The sequence below is a fragment of the Leucoraja erinacea genome, chromosome 17, assembly GCF_028641065.1.
Source record: "Leucoraja erinacea ecotype New England chromosome 17, Leri_hhj_1, whole genome shotgun sequence".
Taxonomy (NCBI): Eukaryota; Metazoa; Chordata; class Chondrichthyes; order Rajiformes; family Rajidae; genus Leucoraja; species Leucoraja erinaceus.
Window position 1 is genome coordinate 9,271,158 of NC_073393.1, and position 23,784 is coordinate 9,294,941.

General features: G+C 44.2%; 1 protein-coding gene across 3 annotated transcripts in view; it reads right to left on the reverse strand.

The window, feature by feature from the left end:
• Positions 1 to 1,514: 1,514 nt before the first annotated feature.
• The window catches only part of esrp2 (epithelial splicing regulatory protein 2), a 38,644-nt gene continuing 16,374 nt past the window's right edge, over positions 1,515 to 23,784 (reverse strand). For 2 of the 3 annotated variants that reach the window (XM_055648458.1, XM_055648459.1), the window contains exons 9-17: positions 20,904 to 21,036; positions 20,765 to 20,807; positions 19,379 to 19,680; positions 15,656 to 15,874; positions 12,836 to 13,034; positions 11,942 to 12,134; positions 10,289 to 10,469; positions 5,854 to 5,970; positions 1,515 to 2,387 (exon numbers count right to left, since the gene is read on the reverse strand). In XM_055648458.1, the coding sequence (XP_055504433.1) occupies positions 5,881 to 5,970; positions 10,289 to 10,469; positions 11,942 to 12,134; positions 12,836 to 13,034; positions 15,656 to 15,874; positions 19,379 to 19,680; positions 20,765 to 20,807; positions 20,904 to 21,036 (1,360 nt within the window). In that variant the 3' untranslated portion in view covers positions 1,515 to 2,387; positions 5,854 to 5,880. The remainder of the gene's footprint in view (positions 2,388 to 5,853; positions 5,971 to 10,288; positions 10,470 to 11,941; positions 12,135 to 12,835; positions 13,035 to 15,655; positions 15,875 to 19,378; positions 19,681 to 20,764; positions 20,808 to 20,903; positions 21,037 to 23,784) is intronic. The other variant, XM_055648460.1, reaches the window with a different exon arrangement.

Here is a 23,784-nt window from a genome sequence, read left to right on the forward strand (position 1 = left end):
TCCCAATTTAGCCCTTAATATATTTTATTTATTTTGTTATTAATATACGTGTTGTGCTGCTGCAAGAATTTCATTGTTCTATCTGGGACATACAACAATCAAACACGTTTGACTATTATGCTGGTGGCCAATTCCTCCTTGGTGCCCCCAACTTTCTAATGACAACATGTTTAATGGTCTTCCACACATTATGAATGCCTTCTATAAAATTAACCAGATTTAAACCAAACTAATTAAGGAGATTTACTTGGATAAACAAGGATTACAGATTTGAATCAGATGGCCCGAGCTTCCAAAAATAAGATTGAGTTCTCACCTGCTTATACTACTGGTCCACCTCCGATGTTCAGGCAACTGGTGGCCCTGCTTCTCCTTCAACCTGGGGGGAAAAAAAAATCACGAGCACACGTTCGAAATCCTTCCTGGAAGTCCCGCAGAAAATGCAGCGTCTAGGCCAGGTCAGGCAACTGATCTTGACCTCATTGTCAAGACCATTGCCCGTGTATTTGCTCCCTGCAGTGGAGGGCACGCAACTGCTGCCCAGCTGGAACCAGCATGGCAAAGTTAGTCTCTGACTAAATAAAAATGACATGCATCATTATACAACCCCCAAAGTTAAATTCAAGACATATCTAATGTTTTTGTTTAAAAAAGACCTCTGCCCATGCCAACATTTCTTGTTATTGAGGGAGAGCAGCGTAGGTTCACCAGGTTAATTCCCAGGATGGCGGGACTGACATATGATGAAAGAATGGATTGACTGGGCTTGTATTCAGTGGAATTTAGGATGAGGGGATCTTATAGAAACATATTTTTTGGGGGGGATTGGGCCGGCCAGGTGCAGGAAAAATGTTCCCCAAGTTGGGGGAGTCCAGAACCAGGGGTCACAGTTTAAGAATAAAGGGTAGGCCATTTAGGACTGAGAGGAGGAAACACTTTTTCACCCAAAGAGTTGTGAATCTGTGGAATTATCTGCCATTCACTGGATGTAGAGAGAGTTAAAATATGCATCAATTTACACTTATCAGAACCACATTCCTAATGCCTGCCCAATACATCCACTGATCCATATCAATATCACGGTGGCGCAGTAGCATTGTTGCCTTCCAGCGCCAGAGGTCCGGGTTCGATCCTAACTACACGTGTCTGTCTGTACGGAATTTTGTATGTTCTCCCCGTGGATTTTCTCCAGGATCTCCAGTTTCCTCCCACATTCCAAAGTACAGGTTAGTATGTTAATTGGCTTGGCTTAATTGTAAATTGTCCAAAGTGCGCGTTGGATAGTGTTAATGTGCGGGGATCGTTGGTGAGTGCGGACTCGGAGGGCCAAATGGCCCGTTTCCACGGTATATCTCTAAACTATACACCAAGATTATCAAGCTGTACAGCACAAAAGCAGCCCTTTGTCCACAATCATTGCCCTGCAATGCCAAGATTACAGCAAGATTAAGTGATATCCTTTAAATGGGAAGCAAAAGACAATATCTAAAGTTGTACATAAACTAACAGATTCATTTATGCATCTTTAAACTTTATTGGCTATACAAAGCGTACAATTTATACTTTGCAAGTTTCAAACTTGCTCTATTAACTAAAGTACATACAACTCATTCAACCTCACAAGAAGGCCTGTTCAAAATCTTGCTCTGCTGATATTGCACTTTGCGTTAAGGCACATAGGGAAGAAAATCATGGATAACATGGTGTTAGTGCTCCAACAGCAGATTATTTGTCACTTAGTCATCATAGCGTAAAAAAAAATTCATCCTTATTGCTTATAGGCTTATACAAAAAAAATTCTATTTCATGCATTGGAGGCATTACCTATAAGCAGCATCTTTGTATCATAATATACAAACGGTTTAACATAAACACTGCATGCACATTAAGAACAGCAAGTCTACATGTGGCTCTGAAGCTACTAGGTTTAAATAAAATATATAACTTAACTAGTTAGCATTGTCAAGTTTTGCAAGTCACTTCCATGTCAGTATAAAGTCAAAATCATAAATGTAAGTTGGTAGTTAAAAAGGTAGATGAAGAATATTGCAGTTCATTATGGCTTTTGCATTAGTGCACAACCCTTTGGCAGGAAGGGGGTGTCCCACACTTCAGTATCCTTTTATTTTGCCGTGTTCTGTACAAGGCCACTTTCCTGTAAGGACTCTGTGCGTTTCCACGAGTAAAAACAAACAAAAAAAACAAAAAAAAAATTTTGATTGCAGATCTTACACCAATCTGAGGTTTATGCAGTGATGACCAATAAGTTGTCCGTTCTTTTCCGACATAGCTCTCGTTGCCGTCTCAAGGGTTGGGAACGTCACCAAAGCTTCGCCGCTGGGCTGGCCATTGAAGTTATACAGAATCAAGATCGTATCTGCATGAAGCTGTGGGAGGAGAGGAACACAAAATTGAACTGGACTGCAACATGGGAGGTCATGGGCAGGTGTTACATTTTGGGAAGTCTCACATGGGCAGTGAATGGTAGGGCTCTAGGTAGTGTTGTAGAGCAGAGGGGTCTAGGAGTGCAGGTGCATAATTCCCTGAAGGTGGAGTCACAGTAGATCGGGTGATCAAAAAGGCCTTTGGAACATTGGACTTCATCAGCCAGAGTATTGAGTATAGAAGATGGGAGGCCATGTTGCAGTTGTACAAGATGTTGGTGAGGCTGCATTTAGAGTGTTGTGTAGAGTTTTTGACACCGTGTCATAGGAAAGATGTTGTTAAGCTGGATAGAGTACAGGGATGATTTACGGGGGTGTTGCCAGGACTAGAGGGTCTGAGCTATCGGGAGAGGTTGAGTAGGCTGGGATTCTATTCCTTGGAGCGCAGGAGGATGAGGGGTGATCTTATAGAGGTGTATAAGATCATGAGAGGAATAAATCGGGTAGATGCACAGAGTCTCTTGCCCAGAGTAGGTGAAGACGACCAGAGGACACAGGTTTAAGGTGAAAGGGAAAAGATTTAATAGGAATACGAGGGGTAGATTTGTCCTAAAGGGTGGTGAGTGTATGGAACAAGCTGCCAGAGGAGTTAGTTGAGGCAAGGACTATCCCAACATTTAAGAAACAGTTGGACAGGTACATGGATAGGACAAGTTTGGAGGGATATGGATCAAATGCTGGCAGGTGGAATTAGTGTAGTTGGAACATGTTGGCCAGTGTGGGCAAGTTGGGCCGAAGGGCCTGTTTCCATGGTGTATCATTCTGGCTCCACTTGGAAATTGATGGACAATTGGAGATTCTTCATCACGACCATTGCAGCAACAGGTTGATAAATCAGCTCCGTCAATCTAATGATTTTGCCTCGATGTCAAGATAAACAAAAATGGGTGTCATATCTAAAGAGCAAAATTTGTCACCTTTTCGGACTTGATGACCTTTGATCCCACTGCCACGCATGTAAAATTAGAGCATTTTAAAAAGGTTTGCTAACAGTATTACAAAAAACTGAAAAGTTGGAAAAACAAAGAAAAGAATAGCAACCAACCGCCAAGAAGAACAAAGATCCGTATCCCTTCAATGTGTAGCACCAAAGGTCACGGGGGGGGGGGGGGGGGGGGAAATGGTGTCATTCCAATGTCTTATGGTTATATTAGACATGTATTGTGTAAATTTCATGAGCACTAGATTGACTCTATTAAGAGCCATGTTGCACTTTGCCAAATGAAGGTCTATCTCATAATAACGTATGGCTTACGTCAAGATCTGCTCAGAGTTTGGTTAAAGCAAAAATTGGGCGATTCTGGAATGCTGAAAAGATAATGGTGGTAATTGCAGCTCCAGCAACACTGGTGGACAGTGAAGCAGTTTAAACGAGACCTTTCCCTGACTTGCACTGTATTTGCAGCACCCACTTTGATGTGCAAATAGTGAAGGAATCTAGTCTAGGTAATTTGGAGGTTCGATTTTAGGAGTGCACCATTTTGTTTGCAAGAAAACATATCCATTTGCTCTGAACTACACACTGAACCTTTTTTTCAACTCTCTCGATGATCATATTGTTCACCGTGTACTATGTTTACATATGCTGTTGCGTGCTGCTGCAAGTAAGAATCTCATTGTTCTATCTGGGACGTATGGCAATAAAACACTCGACTCACGAAAATTGTCACATTTCACACTCGACAAACCACAATTCACTACAGAAAGACATTTCATGTAAACACATCCTTGCATTGTTCAACTATGTTTCGCTGTCCTACAAATCGCTACCTTTCCAGCTCTTCAAACCAGCAAGGAAACTGTGGAGATTGGAACGTTCTACAGAGCGTTACCTTCCAATCCTAGAAACATAGAAAATAGGTGCAGGAGTAGGCCATTCGGCCCTTTGAGCCTGCACCGCCATTCAATATGATCATGCCTGATCATCCAACTCAGTATCCTGTACCTGCCTTCTCTCCATACCCCCTGATCCCCTTTAGCCACAAGGGCCACATCTAACTCCCTCTTAAATATAGCCAATGAACTGGCCTCAACTACCCTCTGTGGCAGAGAGTTCCAGAGATTTACCACTATGTGTGAAAAATGTTTTTCTCATCTCAGTCCTAAAGGATTTTCCCCCTTATCCTTAAACTGTGACCCCTTGTCCTGGACTTCCCCAACATCTGGAACAATCTTCCTGCATCTAGCCTGTCCAACCCCTTAAGAATTTTGTAAGTTTCTATAAGATCCCCCCCTCAATCTTCTAAATTCTAGCGAGTACAAACCGAGTCTACCCAGTCTTTCTTCGTATGAAAGTTCTGACATCCCAGGAATCCTGTACCACATTTCTCCAGTTCGTTTTTGAAGGATGGAAAACCACGTACAAAAGGATCGCCACTAAACGGCAGGTAGACAAAAGTGCTGGAGAGACTCAGCAGGTGCAGCAGCATCTATGGAGCGAAGGAAATAGGCAACGTTTCGGGCCAAAACTCCGTCTGAAGAAAGGTTTCTGCCCGAAACGTTGCCTATTTCCTTCGCTCCATAGATGCTGCTGCACCAGCTGAGTTTCTCCAGCACTTTTGTCAACCTTTGATTTTCCAGCATCTGCAGTCCCTTCTTAAATCCACTAAACGGCAATTCTCCGCTCACTCTGGTTACCAATTCATATTTGCACATTTCACGTCTAGACGTGCCGTGCAGCAGAGGCCCTGCCGAAGTGCCTGCCAGGAAGGCTGGTTGGTCGGAGGGACCAGGAAGCCGCCTGAAGACTCAAAGTCTTGTTGGTCGGTGGGGCATAGACCGAAGGGTCATCAGTCGGCGAGACCAGATACCCACCCGAAGGCTTGGCGGCTGGCGTGACTGGGAGCTGGAGATGCCGAACGCGAGGAGCAAGGGCCGGGTAGGAGGGCGAACCGGGGTATTGGCTCCAGTGCCTTCAAGGTCGGCTGCAGGAGCTGCCCTGGGACCCAAAGATGGCCCAGGGGCGAGGAGGGGGAAGATCAGCCCGTGGGAACAGCTCTAGTACATCAAGCGAACGGGTTGACCGGACTTTGAATAATGGAGCCAAAGATGGCGGAGCCTGCAATAAGAATTTCACTGTGCCACTACATATGTGAGCAATTAAGCACCATGGAGACATCTTCTGACATTCCCTCCAGTTATATCATCTCAGCCATGCAAGCTCATACAGCCATCCATTCATCCCACTAATCATTCCCACTGTTGAGAGAGCACTTTAATAGACACTGCTCAAAGGGCGGCAGCGACCACCTCACCTGGGGTTTCCAGTTCCACCCTTGGTAGAAGCCAGGAGAGATGATAGTCTCAGAGACGGACAGAGAGAAATGCAAGTTGCCAGGTTTGAAACACCAGTTGGCGTCACTCACAAGTGACGCTGGCCAGAGAGGCGGCCAGGAAGTGACCTCCTTACCTTATTGACATTTGTAAAGTTGGTCATCTACAAACAGACCCACTCTTTGGGTGCCTGAAACATACTCCTTGCTTGTTCGTTCATCTGAATGAGGCCGGTGTAGTCATCAGCTGCGTACTACAGTACAAGTTTGAATACACACATCAGTCAATGAGGAACAGTGCGTGGGCCAGGGCATGACTCACCACAAATTGCAAACCTAGAAAGTTTCTACCCTAGGCTTTAACTTGGCAAGAGAGAATTGTAGTTTGTTACAAAACGTAACATCCCTTTGACTGTAGGACCAAATGCACCAATCTTAAGTGTTTTAGAAAGGCAACTAACTCTTGTAATACAGTAAAGCTATGTTATAATGGACGATGGGGGTGGGGGGGGGGGAAGATACATGGTGTCAATTATTGCCAAATGCCCGCTATAACCAAGTAAGAGATTTGCATCAACCACCTACGTGAAACAACTACTTGTTTCCAATTAGCTATTGTTAACTATTAACTAAAAATATATTTTTGTTACTGCTAAAAATACTAAATGCTATTTGTTAAATGTCAATTGAAGTAACGCCTTGGCAATTTCAACGCCTTGGCAATTTCAACGCCTCCGCAGTGTAACTAGTGGCCCGTGTTTTTAAAGAGGCAGTCTGCTAAAACTAAAATCCATTATAAACAGGTCCATAATAACAAGGGTTGACTAACTGTCTTTGTGGAACCAATTGAGCCAAACCATGATGGGTGTGGCCAGGGAGTTCTGAAAGGAAGCGTCAACTCTCAGCCATTCCAGGTGAAGACATGAGCACCTGCGTTGGGAAAACCTCAGCAGCACGGGCCTCATTGACTGGTTCAAGGGAGCTGGTGATGAGTGTTTGCTCTACCTCTGGTCTTTACACAAGTCCAGGTAGCATCAGCTGATCTGCTGGAAAAATCGCACGGCATTGATTTCAGTGGAGTTCGTGGGTCACGGAATAGGAGGCATGGGGCAGCTGCCTTTTTCTGTCTTCAACAAAAAGACATTAAAAACAGAATGTTGGAGTAACTCAACGGGTCAGGCAGCATCACCAAAGAAAATGGATAGGCGACGCTTCGGGTCGGGACCATTCTTCAGACACAGTGCAAAAACAATTTCAGAGATGACTAAAAACTAATGATTTGGGATTCAGCTTTATCAGCAGTTAGGGAGCTGTGGTCTGGGGCATCTACACAGTCACCTGGACCATGGTGCTGAAGCTTACGGGGACCATGTACATGAGCCCAACATGTAGAGGCACGTGCAAATTCTGGATACAGACTTGGGCCCCGCCCCGTACAACCTAGCCCTAAGGCTCAGTCGATTAGTACGGGTGACAGGGGTTATGGAGAGAAGACAGGAGAATGGGTTGAGGGGGAAAAGCAGATCATTTCTTCATATATAATTGAATGGTGGAGTAGACTTGATGGGCCAAATGGCCCCAATTCTACACCTAAAAACAGCCCACCTATAAACTGGAAAAGGCACACAGTCCATTGTGGTCCCCCAGAAGCCTTGTTTATAATGGTCATTTCACTTAATATAGGGTCCCTGCATTACAACACCCTTTCTATTGATAAAAGTATAATATTAACTTCATGTAAGACTTTAGTCAAAAGTAATTTTTTGAAATTGCAGATTTAAATCAATGTAGTTCAATTTTGTGTCTGTAAATTTGAGACTAAAAGCGATGTTTCAAAAGCAGATAGTTAAATGTGATTTAGACACCATTCAAGTTTCTAAAATAGCTGAAATTTTAGGTACAAAAAATAAATAAAATTAAAAAAATAATATTTAAAAAAAATCGGAACTCAAAATAGAGAAATGAAGAGAAATGTTAGCTATTCAATTCTGGGAGTACAAGGTGAAACCAGAATGGGCTTGGCCAGCGTCTCTTTTATAATTTCTAAAGGTGCTTAGAATCTACTGTCATCACATCTATAAAATATACAAATTCTCTCTTGCCAATTTTAAGTTACAAAAGGAACAGTGGGGTGAGGAACATGATTACATCAGGCTCCTGAAATGAAAGGATCAGAATTACATTGAAGCAAGCAAGTACAATCCCAAACTGGCACGTTGCCCCAGTCAATCTGCCATTGAATCATTAATCCTGGCAGAGGCACATCCAGCATTTACTAAAAAAAATATTACCTTGCCCAGAAACATATTCTAGCTTGGGCCAGCTAGGTTGTGTAATCATTAGCATATTATCAGACCTGCACCAACAACACTTAAGTGAATTCTCTCGTGAAGAATAGCAAGAGGATTCAAAAATGTATTTAAAATGTTAATGTTAGCTTGCAACCTCCCAGACAAATATCAAACCACAGACAAACAAAGTGAGGACATTTTAAATATTCAGCAGCATTATTATTCCTTGATACGAGTTTAATCTTGGTCCAGGAGATAGACAGTGAGAAAGAAACATTTAGTTTTTAGTTTTAGAGATACAGCGTGGAAACAGGTCCTGCCACTCACTGAGTCAGTGCGGATCAGTCATCACCCATACACTAGTTCTATCCTGCACACTAGCCACAATTTATAGAAGCCAAATGTACAATGTACAAAAATCTGCACATCTTGGGAGGAAACCGGAGCAGCCGGAGAAAACACACACTGTCATAGGGAGAAGAACGTACAAACTCTGCACAGACAGCATCTGCAGTCAGGATCGAGTTTTGGAATGAAAATTTCCCCTTGCATGCCAATAGCTGGTGACTATCCTACAAGCAAAACGATTAGGACTGGGACACTTAGGCAAGAAAGTAATTTTGGTTAGGAAACTGATAGTTGAATCGATACAAATGTTCACATAAAAGGAATTTAGTTCCTCAATTTAGTTTCAGTTGCAGTGGCACAATGTTGCAACTAATCGTGTCTCACCACTCCAAGGACCCAAGTTCAGTCTTCATCTCCCATGCCATCTATGTGGAGTTTGTACATTCTCCGGTTTCCTCCCACAACTGTAGTTTTGGCAAGTTAATCAGCCAATGTAAATTGTCCCTCGTCTGTAGGGGGTTAGTATGCAGAGGAATTGATGGGTATGTCAGGGGTTAAGGGGAGAAGGCAGGAGAATGGGGTTAGCAGGAAGGGATAGATCAGCCATGATCGAATAGCGGAGTAGACTTGATGGGCCAAATTGCCTAATTCTGCTCCTATCACATATAAACCTATGGATGGAGATTAATATGGTATTAACCCAAGCAGGGGCTTGACTCAGTGGTACAAAGGACTCATTTCCATGCTGTGTGGCTCTATAATAATGACCGTGAACAGGAAGTTTAAAGCACCATAGTTTAAAAAAGGTAAATTTAAGTTATAAATGCAGGCATTTAATTTGATTACGAAGGAAAGTAACATTATCCACCAGAATAAGAGAACACTTTTAGATCCTTACACTAGTTATTCTGCCAAAGCCACAACATGACAATTCTACTAAGAGAATTTTAATTTCCATTATCAAATTTGATACAAGCAGATTCTCTCCATGTAAAAAAAAGGTTAGTAAGATAATGAAAGTAAAGAGCTGATAACAAAAGGTCAAAATGCAAAGAATTCTGATGTATTTGGATGTTCCAGTTTGCTTCCCCTGCAACTTATATTTGAGCATTGAAAAGAGATTTGTTAGTTTTGAGACAACAGGTTTTATTGTTAGTAAGTGGTACCTGTTCCATGGTAGGTCTGGTGTTGCTGCAATGTGCTCATTAGTGTTCAAAACATGCAGTGCCATAAAATCAAAAGAGATTCCACATAAGGGAGGGGAACCCCAAAGGCCACCACCTCATTTTCCCCAAAAATGCAAAGATGAGTTTATCACCATTAACAGCCGACGGGCCAATACCCACATAAAGTGCAATGCGTACAGTACACACATTTTCACGTGGCCGGCCATACCAAGCAAGAGGTGATCCAAGATGTATTCACTTTAAGGTCAGTACAGTATTCAACGTGTCCCAGGAGAGCCAGAGGAAGAATGCACAAGAAAATTCATTAGATCTCCTTGGGCTTTGGCCAACTAGAGAACTGTAACATTGATGCAAAGTGCTGGAGTAACTCAGCGGGCCAAGTAGCATCTCTGGAGTAAATGGCTCGGTGACATTTCGGGTCAAGATCTTTCTTCAAGATGGATTCCCAAGGTCTCCATCTCAATTCCAGCCTACTACAACGATCAGACGGAACAAGAGTCCCGACCCACAAAACGTCACCTCTCCAAGTTCTCCAGAGATGCTGCCTGACCTGCAGAGTTACTCCAGCATTTTGTGTCTTTTTTTTTTTTATAAACCAACAGCTGCAGTTCCTTGCAGTGAACATCAACCCACAAGCTGTGCTGCCATCTTGAGAGCGGCATTCATTACAAATGGTCTCGGTCAGAAAAGCGTGGTGCCGCAGTTAGGAAAAGCTCGTCAAAAACAGGGCAGATTAATGGGTTTACCTGATATCCTTGGAAGAAGCTGAGGATGTCTTTAGTTGCAATGTTGTAAGGCAGACCCTGCATGCGAACAAGTGCTCCGGGTTGTGGCAACACGCCGTGGGTCGCCGATGATGCTGCTGCCGCCGCCATCGCTGCTTGTGGAGCCGCAAAGTATCCCATCGTCGTCGGCGACACTGGGGGGCTGCAAAAACAAGTTAATGCAAGTGTGTGTGTGAGAGAGAGCGAGAGAGAGCGCGAGAGAGCGAGATTCTCGATTAGTACGGGCGCCAGGGGTTATGGGGAGAAGGCCGGAGAATCGGGTTGAGATGGAAAGGTAGATCAGCCATGATTGAATGGTGGAGTAGACTTGATGGGCCGAATGGCTAAATTCTGCTCCCATCACTTATGAACGTATGCAGGCAAGGTACAGCACTCTTGCATGTGTGTGTGTTCATAAATTATATACATTTTTAAAGGAAGGTTCTCGAGTGTTAAGTTAGCAGTAGTTTTAGTTTTAGAGATACGGCATGGAAACAGACCCTTTGACCGGCCGGGACCACACCTACCAGCGATCACCTGTCCACTAGTTCTATCCTACACCACGTGCAATTTACAGAAGCCAATTAGCCTACAAACCCACACGTCTTTGGAGGATGGGTTGAAACCGGAGCACCCGCAGTAAAACTACATGGTCACAGGGAGAACGCACAAACTCCTTAAAGACAACACCTGTAGTCAGGATCGAACCCAGGTCTCTGGCGCTGAAAGGCAGCAGCTCTACTCGAATACCCAATGCAGTATTTTCAGTAAATTCAATTGCACTTAGCTTCCCTTCCCCAAAAGCAATGAATCAGCTGGGTCTGGCTTGCTACAGGAATTATTTGAAACATCACGTCCTCCGACGGTCTGATATCTGGTGAACCTAGAAAATAATATTGTGTAGCAACAGGTGCTAGTCTTTCAAAGATAAAGTGGCAAGAACGAACATCTAGTTCATTGTGGGGTGGGAGGAGAGGTGGTGGAAATCAAAACGTACTGAACAGCTTTAAAAAATGTTTGGGATTTTTTTTTATATTGAACACGTAACATATTGGGAATTCAGATCTAAGGTAGATCAATGGAGTAACTGAATGACAGATGATGCATTCGACAGCAAGTATGATGGGGTGGGAATAAACTGAAATAAGGCGTTGAACTGTGTAACACTGTGCTACTCATTCAAAGGAAAGTGAGGCAACAATGAAGATCGAACAACTCCTTTGTCGGGATCGAACTGGGGTCTCTGGTACCAAGGCAGCAACTCCACCACTAAACAGTGGTAATAGGACCGCACCAGTAGTTTTAGTTTAGTTTTTAGTTTTAGAAATACAGCACGGGAACAGACCCTTCAGCCCACTGAGTTCGTACCGACCAGCGACCCCCACATGCTATCCTACACACACTAGGGACAATTTATTTTTATACCAAGCCAATTAGCCTACAAACCAGTATGTTCTTGGAGCGTGGGAGGAAACTGGAGAAAACCCACAGTCGCAGGGAGAAGGTACAAACACCGAACAGACAAGCATCCGTAGTCCGGATCGAACCCGGGTCTCTGGCGCTCTAAGGCAACAACGCTAATGCCGCGCCACCGCGCCGCCCCAGTAACACGAGGGATCCAGCGGGGATAGTTACCTTGGATAGTAGGTGGTGTAATTCATGTAGAGCTGAGTGGCTGAGGCTTGAGCTGGGTAGTAGGCGACAGCAGGAGATGTGGGTTGAGCTGACCGAGCTGGTGCCAACAAGCCCTGGGGCTGATAGAGTGCTGCTTCCGCTGGTATAACGGCCGTGCCGGGCGAGAAGGTGGGGTACGTCGGCGGGGAGAGGCCTGGAACGTCGACAACAAGAGAGCGCAAATGAGAAGCGGGAACAGTGGCTTACAAACAATGCACGTGTCTGACATCCCAAATAGATACTTGTGTGTAATTAGTATTCAAAGGGCTTTGAACTCTGCAGACAGCCACTGCAGTCGCCAATATGTATGGCATTTTGCATTCATGCATCTGTCGGCAATTTGGTTATCCCTCCATGTTAGCTCCGGGGGGGGGGGGGGGGGGGAAAAAAAGTGACCATTTTTTAGTGAAAGCCAAAGGCTGATCTCGACAATGTTTATCGCATTGTATTAAAGCGCTTCCCAGTAAAGTCACCTTATCTCCCACCCACCAACATCAACTTCCCACCCCCCTCCCCCTCCCCACCCACCCCCAAAACCTTTCCACATCCTCACAACCAGGCAGACCTACTGCAGAGCTCCAGAAAGTACCAAAAAGCAAAAGTCGCCCAGTAACAATACCCAAATTCGGTGAGGGAGGGAAGGAGGGAAGGAGGGAGAGAGGGAAGGAAGGGGAATGGCAAGGCAGTGGGGAGACACAAAAAAAAAATCAAAACCCTCATTCATTCTCAAGCGTCGATTGATGGGACATTGATCACGGCAGACTAGGTGAAGATGAAAAGGGTAAATAGAGCTCCAGCCTCCACCTACCACAATCTCAGCCTTTAGCAGCAAGAGCGTCAGAATTCAAAACTTACATGGTAACTTACATGGTGGCGGAGACAAGCCACTACGGTTTAAAGTGCCACCCATTAAAACATAGCTCATTTCATCTCCAGAACACTGAAACACCTCCACGTATCGGTCCTTCATGGTCTTCTTGTGACATTTCTGTGCAACCAAGAAAGCACGATCTGGAGACTTCATCTGAATGAAAGCATCACCGGAGGGCCGGCCCTAGAGTTGGGATGGGGGGGGGGGGGGGGAGAAAAAACACTGTCATTGCAATTCTATTTTGACAGATGAATGAAAAATCCTTGTGAACAGCATCAAACTTAACAGATAATTACCAATGCGCACACACACACACACACACACGTTGTTTCATTTATAGAAACATAGAAAATAGGTGCAGGAGTAGGCCATTCAGCCCTTCGAGCCAGCACCGCCATTCAATACGATTATGGCTGGTCATCTAAAATCAGTACCCCGTTCCTGCTTTCTCCGCATATGCCTTTATTCCTTTAGCCCCAAGAACTATATCTAACTCTCTTGAAAACATCCAGTGAATTGGCCTCCACTGCCTTCCGTGGCAGAGAATTTCACAGATTCACAACTTTCTGGGTGAAAAAGCTTTCCCTCATCTCAGTCCTAAATGGCCTACCGCCTATTCTTAAAACTGTGACCCATGGTTCTGGACTCCCCCACAACAGCGGGAACATTTTTCCTGCATCTAGCCTGTCCAATCCCTTAAGAATTTAATATATTTCTATAAGATATTAATGGTTTCTCACCATTCTAAATTCCAATGAATACAAGCCCAGGACAGAAAGGTCAGTATAGGAACAGGAAGCAGAGTTTAAATGGTTAATGACCAGAGTAAGCTTCGTCCACTTCCAATTATAATTTGATTTAATGTTAAAGGAATTCTCTTCTCCCTTGACTTCAAAGTTTCACCTTGTGTAGGAGTGTTTTTTTTTTAAAATTTTAATTTGCACGGCTACAAGTCACGAAAATACTCATGGCTTGGGCAGTTTTGTGAATCGCCATTTAAAAAAAAATTTGAGTGCATGTTAGATACTCCAACAATGCTTCCTCTCGGTGGGTGGATTTAAGTGTTTCTCAAGACTCATCAATATTACCAGCAATGTTAAAAATATTTTAACAAAGAAAATAGGTGCAGGAGTAGACCATCTGGCCCTTCAAGACAGCATCGCCTTTCAATATGATCATGGCTGATCATCCAGAATCAGTACCCCATTCCCGTTTTCTCCCCATATCCCCTGATTCCATTAGCTCCAAGAGCTATATTTAACTCTTGAATACATTTTGATTTAAGAAACCGAATAGGAGTTAAAACTTGTTACATTTATTGATGCAACCATCACGTAAAATAATGAACTTATTCTTCGCTAAAAAGGTTTAAGCAATGTGATTAAACTACATCGTGGTAGAGTGAATTAAAGATAAAAGGATGCAACGTGCTGGAGTAACTCAGCGGGTCAGGCAGCAACTGTGCAGAACAAGGAGAGGTGACGTTTCAGGTCGGGATCCTTTGTCAGAATGATTGGTGGGGAAGGGATAGAGAGAGAGAAGCTGGACAAAGCATGGCAGCTAATTAGGTGCACATTAGTGGGGGGGGGGGGGGGGGGGGGGTCCGATAGGCAAATAGTTTGGACGAAGGTCAGATATTAAAGCAGAAGGTGCAAGACAGACAGCTTGAAGAGTTGCTAATTGTGAAGCCAGAGGAAGGAATGGAGGGAGAAAATGTACGGGGATGCGGGTTAGAGGCGACACAAAATTGGAGAATTCAAAGTGAATTGCAAGAGATATTCTTCTCGTGCACGTTGAGATAAGAAAGCAGAGTATGATGTATCCCGAGCTTGCATCCCGAGTGGATTTCAGCACAGAAAATTGTTTCATCTATCTATAATTTACAGATAGGAGGATAAACATACTCAGAAGTCAATGCATATCAACGTACAGGATAACCTTCAATACAGCAGCTCCAGCATTGGGGTGGCATGGTGGCGCAGCGGTAGAATTGCTGCCTTACAGTGCCAGAGACCCAGGTTCGATCCCGAATACGGGCGCTGTCTGCATGGAGTTGGTACGTTCCCACCATGACCGCGTGGGAGAGGGGAGAAGGGGACTTAAAATGAGAATCCAGGAACAATATTACGCAATCAATCTTTTTTAAACAGGATTAGAAAAGTTCCAGGTTTTATGGACTATTTTATAGGTGACGTTTCGGGTTCTTCAGATTCTACATTTGAGACACAAAGCATCCCATAATTGGGCAACTTCCAAGAGATGGCAGCATAACCAGTCCAGTGGCAGGCTACTTGGCAGGACATGGACCTCAAGACTTTTGTCTGCCAGAAGGAGCCTCATTAAATACAGAGAGAACTTCCTTGAAATATCATTTAATTATTAATGATCACCATGTTAGTCAGCGATCACACCCTAAATACACTCACCAGTCATGGGTATCACACTCTTGGGGCAAATTTACTCTTTTTTTTTTGCAGTAAACTAAATTTCCAATTTATAGATACAATTCTTACATCTTTGGAGTGTGGGAGGAAACTGAAGCACCCGGAGAAAACCCATAGTCACAGGAAGAATGTACAAATTCCACACAGACAGCACCCGTAGTCAGGATCGAACTCCGGGTCTCTGGCGCTGCAAGGCAGCAACTCTACCGCTGTGCCATTGTTTCCGCCCAGGAGTTAATATGCAGGGTTGTCCACAAGCCAAAGTAAATCATCTGCACCCTAACAGTAAACAGGCTTGGCCACATAAGATCGACTGATACACAATGGATTTCACATCAGCAGAAGCAGATTTCAAACTACCTGTTGATTCAATACCATGTGAACACCGTGTGGCTTTATGTCGATTGTAAATTCCCCCATGAAGTCCAGAATATCCTCAATGCTTGCCGTGTAAGGAAGGCCACGTAAACGGATACAATCCCTGGTGCTTCCAGTAGCAATGAATGGCTGAGGTAACAATGGGATTAATGGAGCTGGGAGTGTTGAAATTAATGGCGCGGACATGTATCTGTTTAACACCTGAAACAATGGATGAGAGAATAAAACAAAACATTAGTAGTTGTTTGGTTCCTTATTAGAACACTTCCAGCTTTGGAAAGATCATTCACAAGCATATCGACACATTTACATTAGTATCTTGTGGAAAGCTACAAGGAATTGAGAAATATATACCACATTCCAGACAGGAGTTTAATGTGTTTAAGAAGGAACTGCAGATGCTTGAAAATCGAAGGTACACAAAAAAGCTGGAGAAACTCAGCGGGTGCAGCAGCATCTATGGAGCGAAGGAAAAAGGCAACGTTTCGGGCCGATAGATGCTACTGCACCCGCCGAGTTTCTCCAGCTTTTTTGTGTATCTAGGAGTTTAATGTGTTGTGGCATCATGTTTGGCATGGACATGGTGGGCCGAGTGGCCTGTTCCCATGCTGTACTGTTCTATAACAAAGATAGACACAAAGCGCTGGAGTAACTCAGCAGTCAGACAACATCTCTGGAGAAAAAGGATGGGTGATGTTTCAGGTCGGGACCCTTCTTTAGAAGAAGTCTGAATGAAGGGGTGTCCCGACCCGAAATGTCACCCATCCCTTTTCTCCAGAGAGTCTGCCTGACCTGCTGAGTTACTCCAGCGCTGTGCGTCATATCTTTGCTATAAACCACCATCTGCAGTTCTTTGCTTCCACAGTTCAACATGTTCCATGTTATCAGAAACCGACTCGGTCTTGAAGCAAGATTCTCCTTCAAAATAATATCCATCTCATTGATATCCAACTGAAAACCTAACACCACAATGTCTCAGTAACCCATTCTAATGGAACATTGCAATTATGACAGGTAATTCAATTGCAAGAAAATAGACGATATTACTTTCTTAACCAAAAAAAAAAGCACTAACTGGGAGATTTTAAAACTGTCATTAGTTGATGCATTAAAACCAGACAACACTGAGATTTCTACTTCAAAGAGGATGAACAGTACTGTAAAATGTGGGTACAGTGAAATTATTTTTTTGCTTACAGTTCAGTAACAATCTCACTGTACATTAGGGACGATCGCACAAGAGTGCAAGATTGTAAATTGCACTGAGACAGTAGACAAGACTCACCACGTTTCTAGTGCCATCTTGTACTCTACAAGCTCAGAGTTGCTAAAAAATCTTAAGAGTCTTAACTTGCCCAAAAATGAATGTTGTTGCAAAGTGAAAGACACACATCTAGGTAAGAGTACTTGAATTTACTTCCAGGTATCAGGCACTTTGATATTTTATCCAAGGATAACGTGAGATAAATATAATCTTCAGCGGCAAGAATAATACTCATACTTACTTTGTCAGCCAAGTACGTTTTGCAACATACGAGGAATTTGATACGTGGAATAATTTGTATTATCTGGAGGTAGCTGTTAGGATGAACCTTCTACAGAGCACCAGATTGCCCAGACTTGGTTGATCACCTCGTCTGTTAACTTGCTGGAATTTCTGTTTAAAAGTACATGTTTAATCCCGATCCATCACCACATGGGACAACTACACCCTCCAGCCAACACCAATGCAAAATCACTACACGCAGCTCCATCACCCCCTATGCAATCAGCGAGTCCAGTTTAGTTTAGAGATGCAGCATAGAAACAGGCCCTTCGACCCACCAAGTCCACACCGACCAGCGATCCCCGCACATTAATACTATTCTACATAGACTAGGGACAATTTTACAATTATGCCAAGCCAATTAACCTACAAACCTGTACGTCTTTGGAGTGTGGGAAGAAACCGAAGATCTCGGAGAAAACCCACGCAGGTCACAGGGAGTACGTACGAACTCCGTACAGACAGCGCCCGTAGTCGGGATTGAACGGGGGTCTCTGGCGCTGTAAGGCAGCACCTCTACTGCTGCACCATCGTGGCCCCAGTGTTGTGTAGAAATTTGCAGCCAGCACTTACAAAGTGAGGAACATGGCTTATGACAGCTGCTTAATGCAAAGATGCAGAGGATCAATCAAGATGGTGGTTCACAGAAGTTGACGCACGAGTTTTGATCGTGATCTGCATTCATTGCTGGCAGCAAACGAACAAAACTGCAAGAAACATTTTGCAAAGACACCTGAAGTAAACAGCTGTTTCCCATCTTGCCTCAAGACTTTGCTTATACAATTAGTTGGATGGAGCCAAGAAATAAAAAAGGCATCAAACAGATTTTTTTTTTAATTCTTCAGACTGTAGGGTCTCGACCCAAAACATCACCTGTTCCTTTTCTCCAGAGATGCTGCCTGTCCCACTGAGTTACTCCAGCTTTTTGTGTCTATATTTGGTTTAAACCAGCATCTGCAGTTCCTTCCTACACAAAACTAATCCTAATTGGTTTGATCCCCTCATTCGGAATGCGTTACCCATGAGTGGTGGAAGCAGATCCAATAATAACTTCACAAAAATATAATTTGATGAATACTTTTGATTAAAACAAAATCATGATTGGAGACTAATCACACAGGGTCCCCAGAGAAATAGTACAGATGTTTGGGGCCAATTGGCCTGTTCTTTGCCATATGATTTCAAATTGAAGTGATGAATTAATTGGAGGGGACAGACCCATAAAAGGACAAATGCTTATTCATTCTAAATTGGTTAGATCGAGATTACAGTCATTCCTCTACATCAGAGGTTCTTAACCATTTTGGCACCAGTACGCGCATGTACGTGAACAAAATACTGTATGTGGTATGTACCTTTGTTAGGTTCCTAAACATGGGCTCAACATAGAAACATAGAAAATAGGTGCAGGAGGAAGCCATTCGGCCCTTCGAGCCAGCACCGCCATTCATTGTGATCATGGCTGATCGTCCCCCATCAATAACCCGTGCCTGCCTTCTCCCCATATCCCTCGACTCCACTAGCCCCTAGAGCACTATCTAACTCTCTTAAATCCATCCAGTGATTTGGCCTCCACTGCCCTCTGTGGCAGGGAATTCCATAAATTCACAACTCTCTAAGAGAAAAAGTTTGTTCTCACCTCAGTCTTAAATGAACTCCCCTTTAATCTAAGACTGTGGCCCCTGGTTCTAGACTCGCCCAACATAGGGAACATTTTTCCTGCATCTAGCTTGTCCAGTCCATTTATAATTTTATATGTTTCTATAAGATCCCCCGTCATCCTTCTAAACTCCATTGAATACAAGCCTAGTCTTTCCAATCTTTCCTCGTATGACAGTCCCGCCATCCCAGGGATCAATCTCGTGAACCTGCGCTGCACTGCCTCAATCACAAGGATGTCCTTCCTCAAATTAGGAGACCAAAACTGTACACAATACTCCAGATGTGATCTCACCAGAGCCCTATACAACTGCAGAAGAACCTCTCTACTCCTATACTGAAATCCTCTTGTTGTGAAACAAATTGATATGTTATTTGTGTTCCCTTCGTGACCCCCGGCAAAGCCCCAAACGACCCCCATTGGGGGTCCAGGTTAAGAACCACTGCTCTACATAAAGGTCAAGTCAAATGCAACATAACATGCAGTGAATGGTACAAACCTGTTGTACTTCTGCAGCAGTACTCCTGAACAACTCTATATAACGCTTTCCCAATATCTCCTTGTGTTTTTTAAGTGCATTTTGGGCAAATTCTTCACATGCGAACAAGACAAAGGCATCGCCAGTAGGTCGCCCATCGGGATACTTCACAAAGAGGAGCCCCTCCTTTTCGCCGGTGACAGGACACTCCTTTCCAAAAAAGCCAAGGACATCCTCCACTGTGGCCGTGAAAGGCAGTCCACGCATTCGTATTATCACTTGGCTCTCCTTCGATAAAAATTGTGCCACTTCATTCGAAGTACCTGCACGAGAAACAAATAAAGCGTTCCCAATTAGTTTAGTTTCAAGATACAGCGCGGAAACGGGCCCTGCGGCCCACCGAGTCCGCGGCGACCAGCAATCCCCGCGCACTAACACTATCCTACACACACTGGTGACAATTTACAATTTACCAAAGCCAATTAACCTACACACCTGTACGTCTTTGGAGTGTGGGTGGAAACCGGAGCACCCGGAGAAAACCCACACAGGTCACGGGGAGAATGTGCAAACTCCGCACAGATAGCACCCGTAGTCAGGATCGAACCCGGGTCTCTGGCGCTGTAATGCAGCGCCACCATGACACCCACAGGTACCAGAGACTTCAGTGGATCGATTATGCAACTGCCCTTTTACAGTCCAAATATCCACAATATACCAAAGAAATCTTGAGTTGGCGATAATGGAATCCCATAATTAGTTTTGGGACTTGCGGTAGGGGTGCTGCCCTACAGCACTAAAGATCCAGATCCGATCCCGACTACGAGTGCTGTCTGTACGGAGTTTGTACGTTCTCCCTGTGACTGCGCGGGTTTTCTCCAGGTGCTCTGGTTTCCTCCCACACTCCCAAGACCACGTGCGTTTGCAGGTCGATAGACTTCAGTAAAATTGTAAATTGTCCCTAGCGTGTAGGATAGTGTTAGTGTACAAGTGTCAACCCAATGAGCCAAAGCATAGGCCCAGTCACTGACTACATTTTCATAGGTTCTAGGAGCAGAATTAGGCCATTTGGCCAATCGAGTCTACTCCGCCATTCAATCCTGACCGATCTATCTTTCCCTCTCAAGCCCGTCCTCCCATCTTCGCCACATAAGCCCCGACACCCGTACTAATCAAGAATCAGTCAATTCCACCCTAAAAATATCCATTGACTTGGCCTCCAGAGCCTCATGTGGCAATGAATACCACAGGTTCACCACCCTCTGACTAAATTCTTTTCAGCTTCAAATCAGTTCCCAAACATAAATAAGATAGATGATTAACTTTGAAAACATCTAAATTAAAATGTTTATTTTTTATTTTTTTATTAAAGTTGTCTATCTGTTTGAATTCTTCCCAAAAACTTACCTCCAGCTATTTTTAAGAATTCTTCTCTGGTAGCCTTGTATACCTGGAAAGGAAGTTTCAGGTGAACGAGATGCTTCTTTTAAAAAGGAAAAGCAGAGCTAAAAAGTAAAGTTAGATGCCACGTGATGTTGGTTCTCACCTCAATGTATCTGCTCCCCATATGATGCTTGTGTCTCTCCAGTGCAAGGTCCCTCTGTTCTCGATTGATGAATCTGACCAGAGCTTCTCCATTCCTCCTTCCTTGAGAGTTCAGGCACAAAGCTACACCACCCCTTCAATAAATCCAGAATCACCCCATTATTAAAAAGTATTCAAGAACTTCCATTATCAACAAGTCCATTTAACAGTTCCGTTTTCTGAGTTTAGTTATTAAGGGGCAGCACAGTGGTGGAGCTGCTGCCTCACAACGCCAGAGAACCGGGTTCAATCCCGATCTCCGATGCTGTCTGCATGGAGTTTGAACGTTCTCCCTATGACCGCATGGGTTTTCCACGGGTGCACCAGTTTCCTCCCACACTCAAAAAACACACAGGTTTGTAGGTTAATTGGCTTCAGTAAAAATCGGAAATTGTACCTAGTGTGTAGGATAGTGCTGGTGTGTGCGGAACATCGCTTGTCGGCGAGGACATGGTGCGCCAATTTTTACCGAAACCACTTAGCCTACAAACCTGTATGTCTTTGGAGTGTGGGATGAAACCGGAGCACCCGGAGAAAACCCACGCGTAGTAACGTACAAACTCCGTACAGACAGCACCCGTACTCAGGATCAAACCCGTGTCTCTGGTGCTGCAAGGCAGCAACTCTACTGCTGTGTCACAGTGGGTGTTACAAAGAAGCTCAGCACAATGATTAATCAAAAAAAATGCAACACAAAATCTTGATCGCAAACTTTATCCAGCGATGCTGGGAACAGTGGATAAAGATCCTGCCAATTTAACTACACTTTCACGATGGGTAAATATTGACCAATATTAAGTCAACATGACTTGCCCGAGAATGGTTTTTTGGAGGAGGGGAAAGAGAAGGAATTATTCTCTGTACAAACCAAGCCTTGAGGAGCAAATCAAGAAATAATCTTCCACTTTTCTGCTTGTGCAGCAGTTATCAACAACTGACAACAGTAATTCTCAATGGCCAAACCCCTTGTGTTTATCTCAAGTTTTCTTCTTGGAAATTCACACCTTCAGATTTTTTAATTCATTCATTTTTGGAGATCTGGCCATCTCATTGCCATGGCCAATGCAACATCTCCAGAGACCGCACTTTAGACAAAAATGCTGGAGAAACTCAGCAGGTGAGGCAGCATCTATGGAGCGAAGGAATAGGTGACGTTTCAGGCTGAGACCCTTCTTCAGACCGTATCCATTTGCTCTTTCTCACACTTGCCATTTACCTACATCATCCTCCCTTTCCTCACCTCACTGATCCAGATCATTGGACAACCCTAGTTTGTTTCCATTTAGTGTAGAGATACAGTGCGGAAACAAGGCCCTTCGGCCCACCGAGTCCTCGCCGACCAGTGATCTTCATACACCAACACTATCCTACACACTAGGGGCAATTTACAATTTTACCGAAGCCAATTAATCTACGCACCTGTACGTCTTTTGGTGTGGGGGAAGCCAGAGCAACTGAAGAAAACCCACGCTGGTCGCGGGGAGAATGCACAAACTCCATACAGACAGCACCCATAGTCAGGATCGAACCCAGGTCTCTGGCACGGTGAGGCAGCCACTCTACCCCTGCACCACTGTGTCACCCCATGGTTGATCACAGCCCAGGTAACTCTAGCATCGCCTCTGCTTTGATAGCGTGGATGTCCACTATGTTACCATATGATCAACCTTTTAACCCCCAAATTCTGCAACTATTCTCTACACTGCCAGAATACATTCATTGTAGTCATTGCCAGAAGAGCGATTCGTGGAATCTTGACCATGAACTCATCACCTATTGGTTTCCCCTCATCCAAAGTTACAGCATTAAGACCATTCCAAGGTGTGAATCCACAGCTTCCTTCTCTACTTCACCTCTGGTCTAGCTACTCAATGCCAGCATCCTTGTACATACCTAATGTGTAATTCAGAAGCATCATCTTTTTGCCAACCTTCTTAACAGAGATGGTTCATGCAATCCAACTAGTCTACACTGGTTTCCAGAAGCTTCGTCCCCATTCCTACCTCCCACCCTGTTCAAACCTCCCCTTGGGCTAATCACACCCAACATTCCACTACTGTGCATTCATAGCAACATAGAAAAATAGGTGCAGGAATAGGCCATTCGGCCCTTCGAGCCAGCACCGCCATTCAATACGATCTTGGCTGATCATCTAAAAATCAGTCCAGTTCCTGCATTTCCCCCCCCATATCCGTCGATTCCTTGAGCCCCAGGAGCTAAATCTAACTCTCACTCCTTTTACCAAGAGCCACATGCCATCAGATGTCTGCGCGCTTCTCATCAACACATTTGGACAATTGCACGCCCTACAGAGCGAAAAGGAAAAGGACATTTGTTGACAATGCCAAGGCTAAGAGAAAGATGCAGCAATTTAAAGGGAGTAGTCAGATAAGTGCAGATAGACACAAACATGCTGCATTAACGCAACTGGTCAGGCAGCAGCTCTGGATAAAAAGAATGGGTGACGTTTTGAGTCTGAACCCTTCATCTGAAAGTTAAGGGGGGGGTGGGGTTGGACAGAGGAGGAGGAAATGCCAGAATAAGAAGACCGGCAACAGATGACCTCAAGACAGTGGAGGCCACAATGGCTCATGGTTGGCTGTGGAAGGTGTGATAACGAGAGAGATACAAGGCTGCTAACAGTGGAACTGGCAGGACAACTAGATGTCCTGGGCCACCTCCACTGACAGAGTGAGGCCACATGCAAAGGGGAGGAACAGCTCCTCACAATTTGCTTTGGCAGCTTACGAGCGTTGATTTCTCTAATGTCAAGTACTTCCTGCTTTCCCTCCCTCTCCCTACCGGTGGTAGTTGGTAAACTTCACACGCTCAGCCTGGGCTGG